Raw genomic sequence first — 18,201 nt, 5'->3', positions numbered from 1 at the left:
ATCTCAGAATTCTGACTTTGATCTCAGAATTCTGACTTTAATCTCAGAATTCTGACTTTGATCTCAGAATTCTGACTTTTTTCTCAGAATTCTGATTTTATTCTCTGAATTCTGACTTTGTTCCCCCATAATAAACTGAAATAAAATGCAAAAATCAGTTAATTTTTTTTTTTTTTTTTTCAAATCTGCAGTGGCCCTAATCCCCTTCTGTAGCTTGGAGGTTATTCAAAAGACCAATAACTGACTGGGTGAGTTGTCTCATTGATTAAGAGTATGTTACTACTTCCTACATAAACAATGCAAACTAAGGAGCTGTAGTATTGAACACAAGCTGCTTTCTGTTATATTTACCTTCTCAGTAGGTAAGCCAGAACTTCAGCTAAGTCTACGTCCTCCTCAAAAGCAGACTGTCTGTCCCCCTGCTGCCTGTCAGCCGTCCTCCTGCCCCGGCTGCTGCTGCTGCCGCTGCCGCTGCTGCTCTGGTTCGGTTCTGCTCCTTCTGACTGCTCTGCTGGGTTGCCACTGGAAGAGCCCCTTCCACAAGACATCCCAGAACTGGACTGAGAGCCCATAGACTGAGAGGGCCTGAGAAAGAGGCAGTATTATGCAGAGGGAAGGTGCAGAGCGCCGTCTATTGAAAGGAAATGAGGGGAAAAGATGCGTTAGGTAATCATCTAAACTCTGACATCCGCTCAAGTTTTTAGATTATTTTACTTCTTTAAACCAACAAACTTATACGTTCTGCTCAAGAAAATCTACCGTTTAACCAGAGGAGAAAATAACAAAGGGTTGCAAATTAGGAAGAGTTAGCTAAAGTTGCTAACGATAACATTAGCTACCGATGGACAGTCCTCCTGACAGCTTCCAGCTCCTGCGGGGTTCCGAGAGGACCTGTCCGCCAGCTGGCTCCGGGTTTCCAGCCCGCTCCTCCACACCGTGCTGCTTTCACGGAGAACAGGCGGCTTGTTTTGCTAAAGCACCGTGTTTGGTCAGTGGACAGGCTGGCCCACTCTATTAATCGCCATGTTGTTTACAAAAGTGTGAAGGGGCTCTGCGCGTCACGTGACCAGCGCTCCTCTCGTCACATAACCTGAGAGCTACGTCACCGCGACACCTCGCTGCTTGCAAGTACATACCGCAATAAAAATACAATATGGAAAGCCGTTTTAACATAAATTCGGTTTCGTCTGACCATCCATATCGTAAATTACATTTTGCCTAGTAAAAATTCGTAAAATTTTTTTAAAATTAGTAAAATGGGATTTAAGATATCTGGAATTATTATTCTTCCTAATCAGAATGTAAATAGAAATATCTTAATTTACCATTCCGGATAGTCAAAATGTGGTTTTGTCTAGTCAAAATGTATTTTAAGATATCTGGAATGTAATTATGGATGGTCAGACGAAACCGAATTTATGTTAAATCGGCTTGCCATATTAATAGGATGTTTTGACTAGTCAAAATATAACCAGAGATATCTTAAATCGCTAAAACGTCTAGTCACAAAACAATTTGAGATATCTTGAACGTAAAGGCGTTACAACCCTGTTTATGTTAAAACGGCTTGCCATACAGAGTCTTTCTGTACTTGTATCTCAAAAATGTTACTTATGGTTTCATCTGACCAGAGTACCTTCTTGTGCATTTTTTTCTTTTTACTTTTAATGGGACTTCTGATGCTTTCCTCTTTCCAGCCATAACCAGATTTGCAGAATTGAGGATTTAAGTTATCTTGGCAACAGAATCTTCCACCCAAACTGGATCTTTGCAGCTCTTCCAGTTACCTCTCATATGCTTATCTGATTAATGTTGACTCTGAAATATGCTTTTTCTCATAAATTATGACAGAGCTTTAATCATTTTTGTCACCTATATGTGATATTGAAAAAAAAGATGCAGATGACATTCATAAAACTCCCCCAAAAAGACAAAAAATAGTCATATTTCTACAATAAAATACAAACCCTATAAGAATTAAAAAATATATATGTTAAAGATTTTTACTTCTCTTTTACTTTTCAGGAAGAGTCTATGACTGAAACCCACCATGAGGATATTCTTCATCACTTGTGCCAGTAAGTATGGAGGGTTAAAAGGGACAAAATGACATAAATAACTGTATCATGAAATAATAAATGTAAGAAGCAACTAATCCAGGTCATTGAGTTTGATAGATAATATTTACAAATTAAATAATTTGATGATAAATCTATGCAGAGAAATAATAAAATCTTTATATAAGTGAATTTATTCTTTACAATTTTTTAAATATAATTGCTTAATTTCATCATTTAAATGATATATTTTATCATTTAATTGCACATTTAATTTAATTTCATAAATCAGACTTTAATAATTCTTTTAATTGTTTTACGATAAATTGGTGAAATGAATGTATGGTACATTTAATCGTAGATTAATTTATTTCATTATTTTACGGTACATTTAATGATATACTTCATTGTTTAAAGATTTGTTCCGTAAATTGTACATTTAATTATTAAATTATTTAATTAGCTTATTTAATTTTTTTCATGGGACCATTTTTCATTTCATAATAAATTTACATACACTTATTTTTATGACATATTCATTTATTTTATTTGATATTTTTTGTGAAAATGCTTATCATGCACAAGTCCTTGTTGCCCACTAGGTCTCAAATGGAAAAAAATAATTAGTATTTCAGGACCAACAGTTAAAAATATCTGAGTCGATATTTCAGTAGTATTTGTTGTTCAGCCCATTTGTTGGTTTAATGGATCCAAAAATATATTGCTCCTGCATGAAATTATTCTGTTAAACACAGCATAAGACATTTCTGCTGTCTTGATCACAGCATCAACTAATTTATGAGTGAATCTAGTCCAGAATAAACAAAATACTGAATTCATGAGGGAAAACTTCAGCTACACCAGGATTAAACATAGGTTTATGTTAAACCCTTAAAGGCTTTGTGTGACTAAAAAAACAAACAAAAAAAAATATTATTAGGGGTTCATCAAAGGATATGACCTGAATAAGTTCTTGCACAAAAGCTGAACCTTTTTAAAGAAATTACTTTCCATGACATTTTTTTTTCTTTTCTTTTTTTTTTTTTTTGGCATTGGCAGCCTAAGTGTCTTGAGGACAGTTTCATCAGTTGGACCCAAATAAAATGCTCCAAGGTCATGAAACTTTGCAGACTTTGGGATGGTAACTCTAGACAGCTCAGAAATATCTGGGGTCTATTGGTGTCATTAAGACCCAACAGTAAGCATTACATCTCCAACTCTGTTGCTCTGTGCAGGTAAACATTTCAGGGTGTGACCTGCCTCTTGCTCAATGGCTGCCTGGACAAGCTCCAGTAATGGGTGAATAGACTTTATAATTATTTCCTTTAATTCACTAAGAGCTTTGCTTTTGGTGCTTTAGTGACTAGGCTGTCCAAGGCTGGACCATTTTATTTTTGCACTCTGTTCAGCTGCAATTCTAACTCAAAATACATAGAAATTAAATACTTAGATTGGGATTTGTTCTAGTCCATTCCAGGTTTTATGAAAATCCCAGAGCAGCTAGTTTAGACTAGTACAAGTGGGTTTAGCTCGGTTTGTTTACTTAGTGCAAGCCCCAATTGTTCAGGAGTCTTTAATCCTGAGATCAAAAAGACATGTTTGTTCAATAGTGCCTATGCCAGCTTCATGAACCTGGGAAACTTTGTTATTCTGACATCTTTCAATAGAAAATATTATAAATAACATGTTATGAATTGCAGAGCTTAATAACTGATAGTTAATATTTTATGTCAGAACATTACTTGTTAGTGTAATTTAACAGTTTTGGGAGTTTGTAGCTAAAAATAGACATCTGCTTTAATGCATGTTTGCACATGATTATTGAAAGAGAAAAAACACATTTTAGTTTTGCACAAACATTTGAGAAAAATAAGGATGTATGAAGGATAGAAGTTTTGTTAATAAAGAGAGGCTTTATATCCTACTGCTGCTGCTACCTTAGCCTGTCTTTGACGTAAAAATAACTGCCTTTTCTCTCTATTGTTGGACAAAAGGATGGATTATTTACAGCTGCACACACATCCACGGAAAGGTGCAGCCACAACAGACTGCTGGGGTTTTGTTTTTGACCAGCTCCATGGTAATGTCTCATACTAGCACTGTTAGCAGCGAGCATCCTTCCTTCATGGTGACAAACCGGTTGGTGTGTTGGGGAAACTGTCATACTGACTTTAATCTGATTAATTAATCTAATCTAATCTTGTCTCCCTATAGATAGGACAAATGCAGTAATTTGATTGATTGATCGACTATTGATCTAAGAAATTTACATCAGCTCGAATAGTCATAGGAGAAGAATGTGCCAAAGAAAGAAAAAGGTGCATGGGATATATACAGAATATACATGTGACAGCTTTTTTTTTTTTTTTAAACCCTCTCTCAGGCTCAAATTAAGTTGTAGTTGCAGGAAAAAAATCCGATATTTGGAGAAAATGATCATATGGGGTAGTAATATACAATTCAGACTTTTTTTTTTGAGAGAGAGACCTTCACATGTAATGAATTCTGGGACGTTGCAGATTTGCAACAGTGGTCCGGAGTGGTAAATTAACATTGAAGACTGAATCTGATATGAACGTTAACTTTATTTGAATGTCACAAACAAAAATGTAACAATACAAAATAAAAAAAGACTTTCTCTCACAAAATTAGAGACAACTTTTTCTCAAGCTTTTTCTCCACCGACATCTCAAAACCTCTTGAGAAGGCTGTTTCTGTTAAATTGTTGCTCAATACATAGGCAAACTAGTAGATAAAGCATGTAGCATCCATTGGTACCTGTTTGGGCACACGTTGCGAATCCACAACATTGAAATCGAGATGCCTCTGGTGAAATACCCAGAGGAGATCAAATCTACCAATTGGCATGTGTCATATTTTAACAGACATGATTCATCTTATGTAGTATTGATTTCAAAATAATGGAAATTGGTAATGATACTTACATGAAATTGGTGCTTGAAAATCTCTTTCAGTGACACCAAGGACTCAGCCATGTTGAAAGGGAGTCAGCAGTGCTATCTGATGAGCTGGAGAGAAACTGTTTGTTGCAAATGGACAACTAAGTCCTTCTGTTGTACTTCTGAGTAACAAAAGCTCTTAAAATATGGATGTGGAGTAATTAGCTAAGTAGCATTTAGCTGTTGCAAATCTGCAACATCTGTTTGGAGAGAGTTATTAGCAGGATTATTATACAGAGTTATTGCACAGGGTGCATACCTGGGTATTTATATAGATGGATAATTTTTTATATATATATATATATATATAGTTATTGCACTGGGTGTCAAATATAAAGAAACCGGTTATTGCACAGGGTATTAAATAGTAATTGTACATTATACATTGCACAAGTTATTGCTGTTGTAGTTTCACATTGCAGTCTGGTGGCAGAGTCTGGTCTGTTTTTTTTTTTTTTGTAAATTCTTGTAAAACAATGGGAACTACATCATTGTCGATCCAACATTTAAAAGAGTTTTACAAGTTTGTCTTACTAAAAATACCTACATTTTTTGTTACTATTGTTTGCAACTAAAACATTAAAGTTTAGCTACAGTAACAATAACTGTCTATGAGTCAGTTCAGCAAATGGATGCAACCAAGTCCATTTCTGTAGTTGGATGTTCCATGAAAGCAAAAAACATAGTTAGTAAAGGATTAATACTTTGAGTTGAACTGAACATTTTCCAAGAAGGAAGATAAATGAATATAAGAATCAGTCTGAATAAAAATCATCCAGATAAAGGTGTGCAATTTTTTTTCATTCTACCCCCTGTGTTTTGATATGAACCATTTATAAGGGTCTGTTTAACCTTAAAAAAGTATTAATGAATTATTTGAACATCCCTGTACATTTTATTAAGCTAATTTTACATTTTAAAAAAATCCTTCAAATTTATTGCCTAAAAAAATGTTTGCGAAGATTCTCAGTCATTCAGGTCATGGTCATTCCAAAATAAGACAGTTAAAAACAATCCACTGGACTTAGTTTCCAAGTGTGAAGATGTTTCTCTTCCCATCCAGGTAGCTTTCTCAATTCAAAATGTCAGAAATTGGGTTGAGTTCGAGGTTTTATACAGTAGCCCAACAAAACCTTGTTTTTGTTTTGAAAACATGCAAATTGAAACGGACGAAGAGGTCCACCCCTTTGGAATGGGGGTTCATTTGGCTTCTTTTGTAGCCTGCAATGCCCAATACCCATATATTTCTCTGAAAGGGTGGTCATTAAAGGGAATCATTGGCCTGGCTGAACAGGCGAGGTCCTCCACTTTCCTGTACAGGGGCTGCGGTGATAGCGGGAAGGAATCAACTCAATTGCTGCATTGTAGGTTTTTGAAAGCTCTGAGTCTGCCCTTCCTGTTTAAGGTTGTTTTTTCTTTCTTAACATAAATGGCTTCCTTCCCACTCAACCACCTATTTTCTTTATTCAAAATGTGAACATTCTGGTCCTCAAAAGAATGTCCTTTTACCATAAGGTGCAGATGTACAGCAGTCTTGTCCTAAGGAGGGCGCTCTTCTTTGTTGGGCCATGTGTCTGTGGAGAGGTTGTTTGGTTTCTTCAATATAAAGATCAGAGCATTCCTCACTGCATTGAACTGCAGACACCACTCTGCTCATATATGGTTTGGGGGTTTTGTCCTTAGGATGCACTAGTTTCTGTTCAAGGGTCTTGTTTGGTTTGAAATGTACCGGGATTTTGTGTTTGGAGAAAATCCTCTTGGGTTTTTCATACCAATCCATCAACATATGGGATGGCGACATTTTTTTGTTTAATCTTCTCACCATTAAGTCCTGCTGCGTGTCTTCTGGATTACCTTGCTGATTTGAAAAAAAGCCCAGTTTGGGTATCCGCAGGTTTGAAGAGCATTTTTGATGCGTTTATCCTTCCCTTCTGTTTCTGTAGAGACATGCTCAGCCTTGTGTTGTAAGGTTCTGATGACTGAAAGTTTGTGTTCCAGTGGGTGGTGCGAGTCAAAAAGCATTGCCTCAAAAAAAGAAAAAGATTTTTAAACTTAAAAAAATGTGTGTGCAACTGCACACAATCAGTTTGTGCCATTTATTTAACTTCATAACTTTAAATTAACTTAACAGTGATGGTAAGTTCTTTTTGGGGAACCAGCCTTCATCAGAGATCGTCTGCTTGCATGGAGCATTCTGTTTGTTTTCCAAGCTATTTTGCATAATTCCCTTATTATATTTCCACATTAGTCATGCAATTCCTCATTTGCAATTTGAGCAGACATATTACCCAGCACACTGAGATGTTAGAATCATCACACAACCAGCAAATCACTGTGTTTCACCTCTTAGGGAGTCAAATACTTTATTTACTACAGTGAATACAAGATCAACTTTGCTTGTGGTGTCGTCCAGCCACACGCATTCCCTGAAATATCACTCAATATCCAAATTGTCCTTAAGTAAGAGTAGAAATACTTTATGATATTTCTACTTTAGTAAGGGTAAACAAGTATTTGGTAAAAGGCCTGTTTAAGTACTGAGTTACTGACAGACCAAAATGTAAAGTTATGTGCAAATTCTGGTATTTTAAAGACCAGGTATAAAGTAAGCTTGTTTAGCATTAAGCTTGTTTTGTTAAAACACTGTCTGGATCACTTTTTTTAAACAAACTTGTTTATTAAAGCAATATTTCATAAAGATATTGCTGAAGCTAAAGTTAAAAAGAAAGTCTGTCTGAAAGTATTTTTTAGTCATGGTTATTCAAGTAAATGTGGCAGTAATTACTACCTACCTTTTGCTGTGCTTAAATGCACGTCACCTCTTCTTTCAAACACTTATAATAATATTCAAAGTTATTAAGCCTGTTTTTAATCTAATTGTACACAGCACTTATTTAAAATGAGTATAAACAAGTTGATAAGAACTGAAGTTTTTAATTAAACTAAATGCTGGATTCTACAGTGCAGTTTTAAACCCTTGTTAAAAGACATCACAAAGGGCTGTGTATTGGAACTCCATCAACAAGTGAGACTTCCTTTTTTTTAATTTGCTGCTTTGGTTAACCTAAAATAACCATCACGCTTCATTATTAATGTTCCAAAAATAATCTAAAACCACTATTGTAGTTTCTGTTCTCCTTCTTACTGCGCACTGGATGTTTTCATTCAATAGATACTTTTTATTTGAGGTTGGGCCCCAATTATTAATGTGAGACTTTGCGTTGCTAAAATCTTAACCATCAAATATCTTCAGGGCAGCAAAATAAAAGTTTATTGTATACTGTTGCATACCTAATCCTGTCAAAGTCTAATTGAGCAGCTCCTAATGGCCGAGCTTCTTTTCTTGTCTCTAAGGGCACGCCCAGCCACCCTATAAAGCAGTGGTTCCCAAAGATTTTCTTCTGGCCCCCCTTTGGATTACAATAAAATTTTGGGAAAAAAACTTTGGGAACCACTGCTATAAAGGAAGCTCCTTTCAGCTAAATGATTTGAGGATGTCATTGTTTGGGTCGTGTCTTCGCTCTCGTGATCATAGGTGAGGGTAGGAAGGTAGACCGATTTACCATGACTGCTGAGCCGATCCATGTGGTGATCTTCTAAGCCGCGGTTCTTGACCAAATTGCTTGGGAGGGGGTGCTAAGCGGGAGCAGTGTTTATCTTCCTGGGGGCACAGAAAATAGGCATGAATTTAAAAAAATTGGGTAATAGAACCCAAGAACTATTAGTGTTTCTAGAGAGCATAGATGTAACAGATAAAAACTCTGATCCAGTCTCAGTAAGACTGAACCCTATAATGAAATAAATCCAACAGACAAATCAGTTAGGGTTTCTGGGTCGGCGCATAACACCATAAGACATTAGGGTTACATCTACATGAGCCATAACACGGGCCAAGAACAGTTCTACAGGAGTGGTGGTACCTGTAAAGAACTGCCCATGTATCTCCCCTCAGTCAAAACAAGCCCCTCAGGTGTCTCAGGGGCTTGAACTCTTCACTTGAGGCCGGAACTCTCCTGAACTATAAGAGGGGTAGCCACACCTTTTAGGTCAAGAACTTGGGGGGGAGTTGATTTATTGACTTAATTGATCTCAAGGTTGAGAAATGTACTTGTTACTTCGGCTCAAATAGTCAAAAAGAAGAAGGTGACAAAGAAAGAAAAGGTGCATGGGGGTATGTACAAGTTGACCTTAATCCCTTTCTGCCTTGCACTCACCTCAGCTTATGCTATGGGTCTAAGGTCCCCTGACTCCTGGTACCCCCCTCCCACAGGGCAGCACATGCAGATCCATTGAACAGACTCTGGGGAACCCTCGATGACCCCTCAGAGGATGTAGAGCTGGTCCATCTCTCAACAGCCAAGACAAAGACCACGATGCTCCTCCTGAAGCAGAGGTTGGACAATCACCCAGACTCATCCTTGCCTTCCCAGGCATGCTGAGGAGTGTGATACTCCTGTAGTTATGACGTACACCCTCTGGTCCAGCACAATAGTCTGCAAGTCCAGGGACACTGTCCCCAACTACTCCATATTGTTGAAAAGGCATTTCAACCTCAAAAGTCCACTCAGACAGACTCCTACCCCAAAAGCCTTGGCACCCTTGAAGTTTTAACCCCCTCGGTGATGAAGGACTCCAACTCCTCTCCAGTCTCTGCTTCCATCGGAAAAGGTTTAATAGCGGAATGAAGTTGATCCTCAAAGTATTCCCTCCACCGTCCGACAATGTCCTCAGTTGAGGTCAACAGCCGACCACCCCAGATGTAAACAATGTTAGCAGTGCTTCATTCTTTGAGGGCACCCAACAGTTTGCCAGAATTGCTTTAAGGCTGAGCATTAGTCTGCATAATGAATAACTTCAACCTTTGAGCATGTGTACGGAGTGGGGTGGACAGGATCCAACATGAAGAGAATATTTATTTTAGTAACATCGGCAGTGACACATTTCTGGCACTCCCAGTAATTCTTTTTAAGCGGTTGGGACTGCAGCATTTTTGTCCTTTATATTAAAGATAACTCTGTTTCTCTGGTGATATAAAAAACCTAGCCACTCTGAAAATAGAAAAGAAAGTTGATCTTCACCTAAATTTGAACTCTTCCACCATCAGATGGATCATTTAATTTAAATGTTACAAGCAAAACTGGACAAGGATAAAGCATCATGGATAAAGACCATAAAAACAATTGTGTTCCTTCTACTTACAAACCAGTTTTTCATAGAGTAAGTCAGAAAAAAGAAAATAAGACTTTTGGATTTTGTTTTCACCACCAACTCTCTGGGTTTATTTGTGTACAACAAAAAGTAAACATTGGCAATAAAAAAATGGTAGCACTGTTAACCATAACAGAGTCTAAGGCTATGTTCAGACTGTAGGTCTTAATGCTGGATTCTGATTTCTTTGTCTTAAATTGTGTATCTGAAGTTACCCACATGAGGAACAATAACAAGACATGTCAGAAGTCAGTGTCTATGGATGGATTTAAAGCTGTTAAGCAGTGGACGCAGCCGGATGATAGAGCAGACAATGCAGGGAATGAGACAGAGGCGAGTTAACTTATGAATTAAGGCTTTCTGTGTAGCACTGGCAGCGACGTCTCTGCACAGAAATGTGTGGCTGCAGCGTCATGGCCAACTGACCTGTTAAGGTGTGACCCCACAAGTTTCTTTTGGATTGTTGTATCAATCCAAATACTAATAAATCCAAAGGTTCGTCCCTCCATTTTACACCTCCTTTTACGCTGTCCTCTAGGGGTGTAAATCACACCCATCATGGCGATTCGTTTCAGTTTCAATTTCCTGACCCAACGATTCGATTATTTTCGATACTCAAGAATACACCACGAAACCATTCGATTAATTGGTTAATTTTTTAGGCTAGACAATGTTCCAAATTTTAAATAAATCAATGAACGCTGTAATATCGTTATGCATTTTATTTGAGAAACAACAGCAAATGACAGAAGTAGCACAGTTGTACTCCACCTAGGCCTATGAAGGCCTCATTCGCTAAATGATAAATAATAATACCTCTGTGTTTACATGAGTGTGTGTGCAAGCGGCTAAAGGGAGCCAGGTAAGAGGGCAACATAGGTTTAGCACCGCCGCAGCACGGGAGTCAGAATTACGTCCAGGAGCAAATGGATAGACATGAATAGATAGCCTTGCGGACGTGTCAATGCATCGGATCGTCGGCTGTTGGATCGATGCATCGATACAAAACGATTATTATTTACACCCCTACTGTCTTCCCTTTTTTTTCCCTGTTGTAGTTGTGTTTCTCCCCTCCCTATCAGAAGAGACACCATCTTCATAATAATTACCGTATGGGTCCTTTGGCTGTTCAGACTCCAGTCACATTCCCAAAGATCCGACCTGTGAACTTACCCACGGACATGTGGCCCAGATTGGATTTGAAAAAGTCGGTTCCATGTGACCTGGTCTGTTTACACGCTCATGAAAGATTCTCTCCTGGTTCACTTCAGGAAAAGAAATCTGATCTTGGCCACATTTGTCTACAGTGTGAACGTAGTGTATGATACTGTGGGCTGGTTTCTCTTCCAAAGGCCCAGAGGCAATTGTTACTGCATGAAAAACACTTTGAGACTTCACAGGATCAGAGTAATATACTTTTATATTTGGGCTCATCAGTGTCCATACCAGCACTTTTCTATTTTAAACCATTTATACACATATTAGCCGGCAAATATAGAAGGTTGCATTAGTGGTGTTAATATGAACTAGATAAGCAGATAAAGGTATTTCTAAAGAGAGCTCAAGCTTCTAATGCAGGCTGCTGCAGATGGAAATTAAACTGTCGCATTTAACGAAGAAAAAAGTTAAAAAAGAACATCAGAAACAGTTGATTTATTATTAATTATTATATTACGTGTGTGTTTTTTTTTAAAACATTTGTTGTATAGTTACAGGAGTGTTTTGAAGAGGTTCACATAGCTCTACACATAGATGCAGCCAGCCAGTCAACCAGCCGTCCACATAAGTGTGCATGTTGTCTCCAATTGACAGACAAAAATAGATGACCCTTTTTAACAAATAGTCCGTGCAGCGCTGTCACCGCCAATGACATTTACAAGAACTCTCCTACATCTGGATCCACGGGTGTTTTAGGAAGTTGAGAATCAGGTTCGTCTTCAAGCATGTTTCCAATTAAAAATACCTGCAATTAGATCATTTCCACTCTTTTTTTTTTAAAGCAACAAACAAGGTTTGCGCAGTTTAAAACTATTAGAATTAATGTCCCTGTTTAGTATTTTACTAAAGGATATGTGCACTCAGCAGTTTTGCATATTGCTCCGGACGATATCTTTTCAGGTAAACAGTCATCTTTCCTTCAACTCTTCTCTCGCCGTGCAGACCTGAGTGAAAAGCAGCAGATCAAAAACATGTAAGAGAAGCAGATCGTAGCAAACAGTCAGCAGTTTGATAGCATTAAGCTCACCCAGCCTCTGAGCAGTTTGTCTGATCTTCTCCTGTGCAGACAGCATGTCCCCCCCCTCTGGTACAAGGACCTCTATCTCCCCCACATGGTAGCCAAAGTCAGCTTGGTCCAGATCGATCTGCACCCCCTCCACTCCTTTCAAAGTGAAGGACCTCCGTGTCGTAGTAAACTCTGCGAAGCAGACCAGATGCAGCTCGCTCAGCCAGGAGTCGTCTTCATCAGAGGGGGTCTCGTCCGTCTCAGGAGCATTGTTTATGAGCTCCTTTACTCTCTGGTAGATTTCAGAGAGGTTGGTGATCTCCTTATACTGAGTACACAGAGACTCCTCGGTTCTACTGACTGCAGCCGTCGGGCACTTGAGCTCCCAGGATTGTTTCCGTCTGCGCAGCCAAGTGTCTCTTAAAGTCAGTTTAAAATCCGGGGTGTCAAAATACTGATCGTGAAACTGTTTCTGGCCGACGCAAACTGAAGGAAGGAATATAAAAAAAACAAAAAAGAATCAACAAATAAAATAAAAGGAAACCTGTTCTGACTGTAAGTCAACATTAATTTAAATAATACTCGCCTCCAATGTCCTCTACCGTTTTCAAGGTGTCTGAGTCGAATATAAACTTTTGTTCCACTTCCACACTCATCTGAAACGATACAGCAACATCAGCATGAGAAGTACTTGTAGAGCAGGCATGTCAAAGTCAAACACACCGAGGGCCAAAAAAAATATTTGCTATAAGCTGAGGGCCAAAGGGGTTAAATGTTTATTAACACATATTGAAATGAACATAGTCTATTGAACCAAGAACTAACACATTGTTTTTCCATCCATCCATTCATTATCTGACACACTTGTCCCAAGTGGGGTTGCGAGGGGTGCTCGTGCCTATCTCCAGCTGTCAATGGGCGAGAGGCGGGGTTCACCCTGGACAGGTCGCCAGTCCATCGCAGGGCAACACAGAGACACACAACCATTCACACACACACTCATACCTAAGGAGAATTTAGACAAGTCAATTAACCCAACAGTTATGTTTTTGGACTGTGGGAGGAAGTCGGAGTACCCGGAGAGAATCCATGAATGCACAGGGAGAACATGCAAACTACATGCAGAAAGACCCCGGGCCGGGAATCGAACCCAGAACCTTCTTGCTGCAAGGCAGCAGTGCTACCCACAGCAGCCCCACAATTTTTTTTGAAAAACTAAAATATTAGTATCAATTATTAATAAACTTTTATTATATTGATAGACTTATTAAGATAAATACATAAAGGAAAACGCATGAATTGTAAATTATGTTTGGATTGTTTTTGATTTCCCCCCTTTAACAATCCAAGCACACTGGGCTGAAGCCGGTTGTCTAAGGAGGCGGAGTGCACTAACTGCGCTGCGCAAACGATGTGCGAAGGTGTCAGCAGAGGCTGATTGAAGCCACAATAAAAGGAACCGGGCACAGAATACCGGGAGGTGAACAGACGGCACAGTTAGATCTGTCTCAATCACAGTATCGTGCTGATCCCACCTGCCCCTTGTTCAGCAGCGGGTCCGTCTCTATCACCTGCAGGATCAGATCTGCCCCTCCCTCCATCCAGGCTCCTTTTATTTTGGCTTAGATCGGCCTTCTTAGACAACTGACTTCAGCCCAGCTTGGATTGTTAAAGAGGGAGAATCAAAAAATAAAAAATAAAAAAACAATCCAAACATACAAAGCACAACAAAAAAATAAAAATTTAAGAAAAACACAACCATGTTTTCCCCTGGGAATGTAGTGTTGGTGCGTACAACACAACCGTACCAAGGCTACATTCCCCACAAAGCCACGGCAGCGCGCACAAGCGGCCGTGGCCTGTGGGCCGGTTCTAATGGTAATTAAATATCATCCAGGGGGCCATGGATAAACAATTCCCTTGATGTTGACATATGTGTTGTAGAGCATAACTCACGGAACAAAACATAACAAAAATGTGTTGTTTAACATGTTATAGCATTCATGTCCATCCTTGGAACGTGGAAAAGTTATGATGTGATTTTCCTATAAAATCTGCCGAACCTGACTATCTTCCTCCTGTTGGCAAAATGTCCCTCAGTCTTCATCTTCTCAGCAATCCTGGGGCAGTTATCGCAGCCTTTCAGAGATTTGATGTCACATTACCAGGTGACATTTCGCAGCTGGACCAGTTTAAAGAGTGTTGCAACATGCAAGAAGGTCTGGCTGCTATCCAACTATTTTAATCTCTAACAAGAAGAAAGGAGAATGCTGTAAAACCTAAACACAGGTGGTAATTCATCAAGAAATCTGATAGATAGATGGTCTACTTTCAACTCCTCGTAGCATTTTGTCCTTGCATTCATCTAAAAGTTCATACTTAACACGATTAATCTGAATATATCAAATTAGCAAAGCAAAAATAGTGAACTGAATGACCAATTTTCTTTCATGTTTAACAACACAAGTCACTCAAATTATAAAGGAAGTATTTCTACCATTCATTAATGACGAGAAACTTCAATTTATTTTACAGGGAAGATGTTTGTTGGCTCAATACAAAGCAGTGCATGACTATGAAAGTATAATGAAAGTAAAACGTCATCTTCAAAATATTTCACAGATGTAAATCTGTCAAAATAGAAAATGTAATTGTTCCTCAGTATTATTTTTTTTTTCTGCAAAGGTCTCAGACAGTAAACATATTGAATGTAGGTAACACGTCAGACTGGGTTACATAAAGAAAAAGAAGTATCCATGGCTTTAAACATAAATTATCTGAAAATGGAAAGAATATTGCACAACTTCAGTCCTAAGACAAAGCTACGTTTAAAATCTTGGAAAGGACCGCAGAAATTAGAAGAGCAACCAAGAGGCCCATGGCAACTCTGGAGCAGCTACAGAGATCTGCAGCTCAGGGGAGATGATTCGAATTAATTTCCCATTCAACATTTTAGTCCTTTATTAAAGAGCGGCAATGAGACAGTGAAATCCAGAGGCATAAGCAGAATGATTCATTTTGTCATGAGCAATATAAAGGTTCCATGTGAAAGAAGGTGATCTGCTATGGTGAAGGGGAATTTTTTTTATTTTTCCTACAGGAAAAGCAAGAAATGTATTGATAGATAAACACTTAACATCAGCCTGAACAGACCACGGACACAGTGAAACAGGTGGCGGTGTCATGCTGTGGGGTTGCTTGTATTTTTCTAGGACAGGGAGGGTTATTAGTAAGGGTGTAGCGACTGAGCTTTTAATGGATGGATCGATTAATATTCCACAAAACCACATCAATATGTGCTCAGCAAATTGTTAATAATAATGACTTGAACCAGTCTAAAATCAATATACAGGGTAATTAATTAATAGTATTGCTATTAGGAAAATACACAGAGGCACGGTGGTTTTTTAAAATATATTCTTTTTAGATGCCTTCTATGTGAGCATTTTTAATAATGAATACATTAAACGTGACTCAGTTAAGTCTGTCTGTGATGTCATGACCATGCATAAGAGGCACAGACTTCAACCAGATTCAGATGGAGGGGGAGTCACATTTACAAACAGTGTAGCCGCTGTTGTTTATAGTTTGAGCTAAGAATTTACTGAAGCAATTTCAAGTCACTGAATTGTGTCGAATCGATCTAGACCAGGGGTCTTCAACGTTTTCCAGGCCAAGAACCCCCAAACTGATTGCGAGATGGAGCGGGGACCCCCTAATTATATATGGTATGAAATTGTGTTATATCAAACTGGTAATAGTCACTCTATTACAGATGGAGTGATGTAACAAAAGTAATTTCTCCCTGGGATTATTAAAGTATTTCTGATTCTGATTCCTGGTTGATGGGACAGGTGTTGTGAATGAAATGGTGCCCAGCTTGAAAGAGCTCCTCTGTGTCGCTGAATGTGAGCATTGATGACTGAAAGACATCTTCTGCCTCCATTTATCTGTTTACTACAGTCTGTTGAATTCATGTTAATGTGAATTTAAAGACATTTCAATCAGTGGAAAAAATTGCAGGAGGAATATTAAAAAAGTCTAATCAACCAAAACTTTCTTGACCCCCATGCAGTACCCCTGCGGACCCCCTAGGGGTCACGGACCCCCTGTTGAAGACCTCCGATCTAGATTAACCAAAATCGGCCACGACTCGAATCGGAAGCCATGAATCGTGATATGAATCGAATCTTTGTTCCAATGAATCACTACACCCATAGCTGTTAGAGTTCACAGGAGGATAAATGAAGTTAAATATAGAAATATACAGCAAGAAAAAAGATCAGAGGCTGAATAAGACTTTTTTTTTTCTTTCAGCAAAAAAACAAACAAAAAACAAATGAATATTAATGTTGTATTGGCTCAGTCAATCCCCAGGCCAAATCATGTTGAGAATCTGTAGCAAAATGCCTTTCAGATTTTTCTTTGGTCCAATCTATGCTGAACTATTATTAGAAAGGAAAATCATTTTAAAAAGTAATTTTAAAGTCACTGATTATTTCTATATTTTAGCATTTAATATAAATATTAAAATGCCTTATGTTAATATTTATTACATTAACATATAATAACCTGGTATAACCTGATTTAAATGCAATACACCATTTACTTTTTATTTCATTCTGTAATCTTACAATAAATCATTTTAACCAACCAGCCACAGTGTTGAACATAACTGGTCTGCTAAAAAAAAAATGTTTTTATAGTTCACTCTGTGTCATTTTATTAAAATAGAAGGCCCTAATTAGTAAAACAGGAAAACACCTGTCTGCTGAGCAGCCCGAAAAGCGGTTACAAATACCGTAAAAATAGAAAAATAGCATAACTGAAAGAGATACACTTTACGGCTTCGCATACCTTTACACAGGTGAGGACTTTCAATTCGCTTTCTTTTCAGTGCAAAATTCGTACGTCATGTCCAATTAGGGAGCCAGGAAGGGTCTGAGAGCTACATTTTTGCACAGGCGCATGAAGGGACACCTATGAGTGTCTTCTGGCGGATCACTGGCCGCCTCGGAAACGCAGACGCGCACAGATGGTGCAGTTTTAATCCCCACCGCTTCATAAATATTTACTCCGCACACTCGACTGGTTGATCTGAAACCACACCTATCATTTGATTGAAAACATGCCATAATTCGGGCAGGCGGCGCTGAGCGGAGGCTTTGCAGCCTTAGCTCCATTATTCAGCTTTAATTAACTCGTCTGAATGTGTGTGACGATCCAAGTTGGCAGAATGGGGACTCATTTATAATTCACCTTTTAATGTGAGAATGGGGAGGAAGGGTTTCATGTTAGAGGGCATTCTGTCGAGTCTAATTTTTGACACTTTTTTTCTTTGAATGTTAAGGGGAAACGTGTCCACCAGGTTGCTGCTTTAAAGATAACTGTAAAAAAAAAAACACTTTTTGATGTATAAATAATGTGTGACTCCTGCAAAATTACATAAGGGATTTCATAGTCAAATATGGAGGACAAAATGTGCCACAGTTGAATAAAAAGAATACTTATAAAATAAGTATTTACAAATATGGAATTTTATAAATATGTACACTGCATAAACAAAGTTACAGATAATTACTACCAAAAGTGTAAAAATATCGAAATATATATACTATGGTGGTACAAAACTTGATTTTAATTTCAAAATTTAAAAAAACAAATGCTAACACATTGTCGAATGATATATGGAACTTGTTAAATTGGCTTTCAAAATTGCTAAAAGCATATTTGAATGTCTTAAATTGTTAAA

At 38.2% G+C, this 18,201-nt stretch overlaps 2 protein-coding genes across 3 annotated transcripts in view; both read right to left on the bottom strand.

The window, feature by feature from the left end:
• dcaf11 (DDB1 and CUL4 associated factor 11) overlaps window positions 1–1,061 on the bottom strand; it is an 18,398-nt gene extending 17,337 nt beyond the window's left edge. The window contains exons 1-2 of one of the 2 annotated variants that reach the window (XM_015391263.1): window positions 840–1,061; window positions 352–585 (exon numbers count right to left, since the gene is read on the bottom strand). In XM_015391263.1, the coding sequence (XP_015246749.1) occupies window positions 352–572 (221 nt within the window). In that variant the 5' untranslated portion in view covers window positions 573–585; window positions 840–1,061. Of the gene's footprint in view, window positions 1–351; window positions 632–839 lie in introns of both variants that reach the window. The other variant, XM_015391262.1, reaches the window with a different exon arrangement.
• Window positions 1,062–11,385: 10,324 nt separating this feature from the next.
• On the bottom strand, window positions 11,386–17,433 carry thtpa (thiamine triphosphatase). The gene is made up of 4 exons (XM_015391246.1): window positions 17,307–17,433; window positions 13,036–13,105; window positions 12,471–12,935; window positions 11,386–12,387 (listed from the first exon to the last, which is right to left on the bottom strand). The coding sequence occupies exons 2-4, from the start codon at window positions 13,103–13,105 to the stop codon at window positions 12,287–12,289; spliced, it is 636 nt and encodes a 211-aa protein (XP_015246732.1). The 5' UTR covers window positions 17,307–17,433; the 3' UTR covers window positions 11,386–12,286.
• Window positions 17,434–18,201: the final 768 nt, after the last annotated feature.

The sequence above is a fragment of the Cyprinodon variegatus genome, unplaced genomic scaffold (assembly GCF_000732505.1).
Source record: "Cyprinodon variegatus isolate N-32 unplaced genomic scaffold, C_variegatus-1.0 Scaffold533, whole genome shotgun sequence".
Lineage (NCBI taxonomy): Eukaryota > Metazoa > Chordata > Actinopteri > Cyprinodontiformes > Cyprinodontidae > Cyprinodon > Cyprinodon variegatus.
This window is presented reverse-complemented; position numbering and strand designations above follow the sequence as displayed.

What these genes read in the sequence shown, in the direction of transcription:
- thtpa (XM_015391246.1), bottom strand. Translation starts at nt 13,105, where the DNA reads ATGAGTGTGGAAGTGGAACAAAAGTTTATATTCGACTCAGACACCTTG. An exon ending in AACGGTAGAGGACATTGGAG is followed by an intron (nt 12,936 to 13,035) that starts GCGAGTATTATT and finishes TCCTTCCTTCAG; the next exon opens with TTTGCGTCGGCCAGAAACAG. An exon ending in ACAAACTGCTCAGAGGCTGG is followed by an intron (nt 12,388 to 12,470) that starts GTGAGCTTAATG and finishes CTTTTCACTCAG; the next exon opens with GTCTGCACGGCGAGAGAAGA.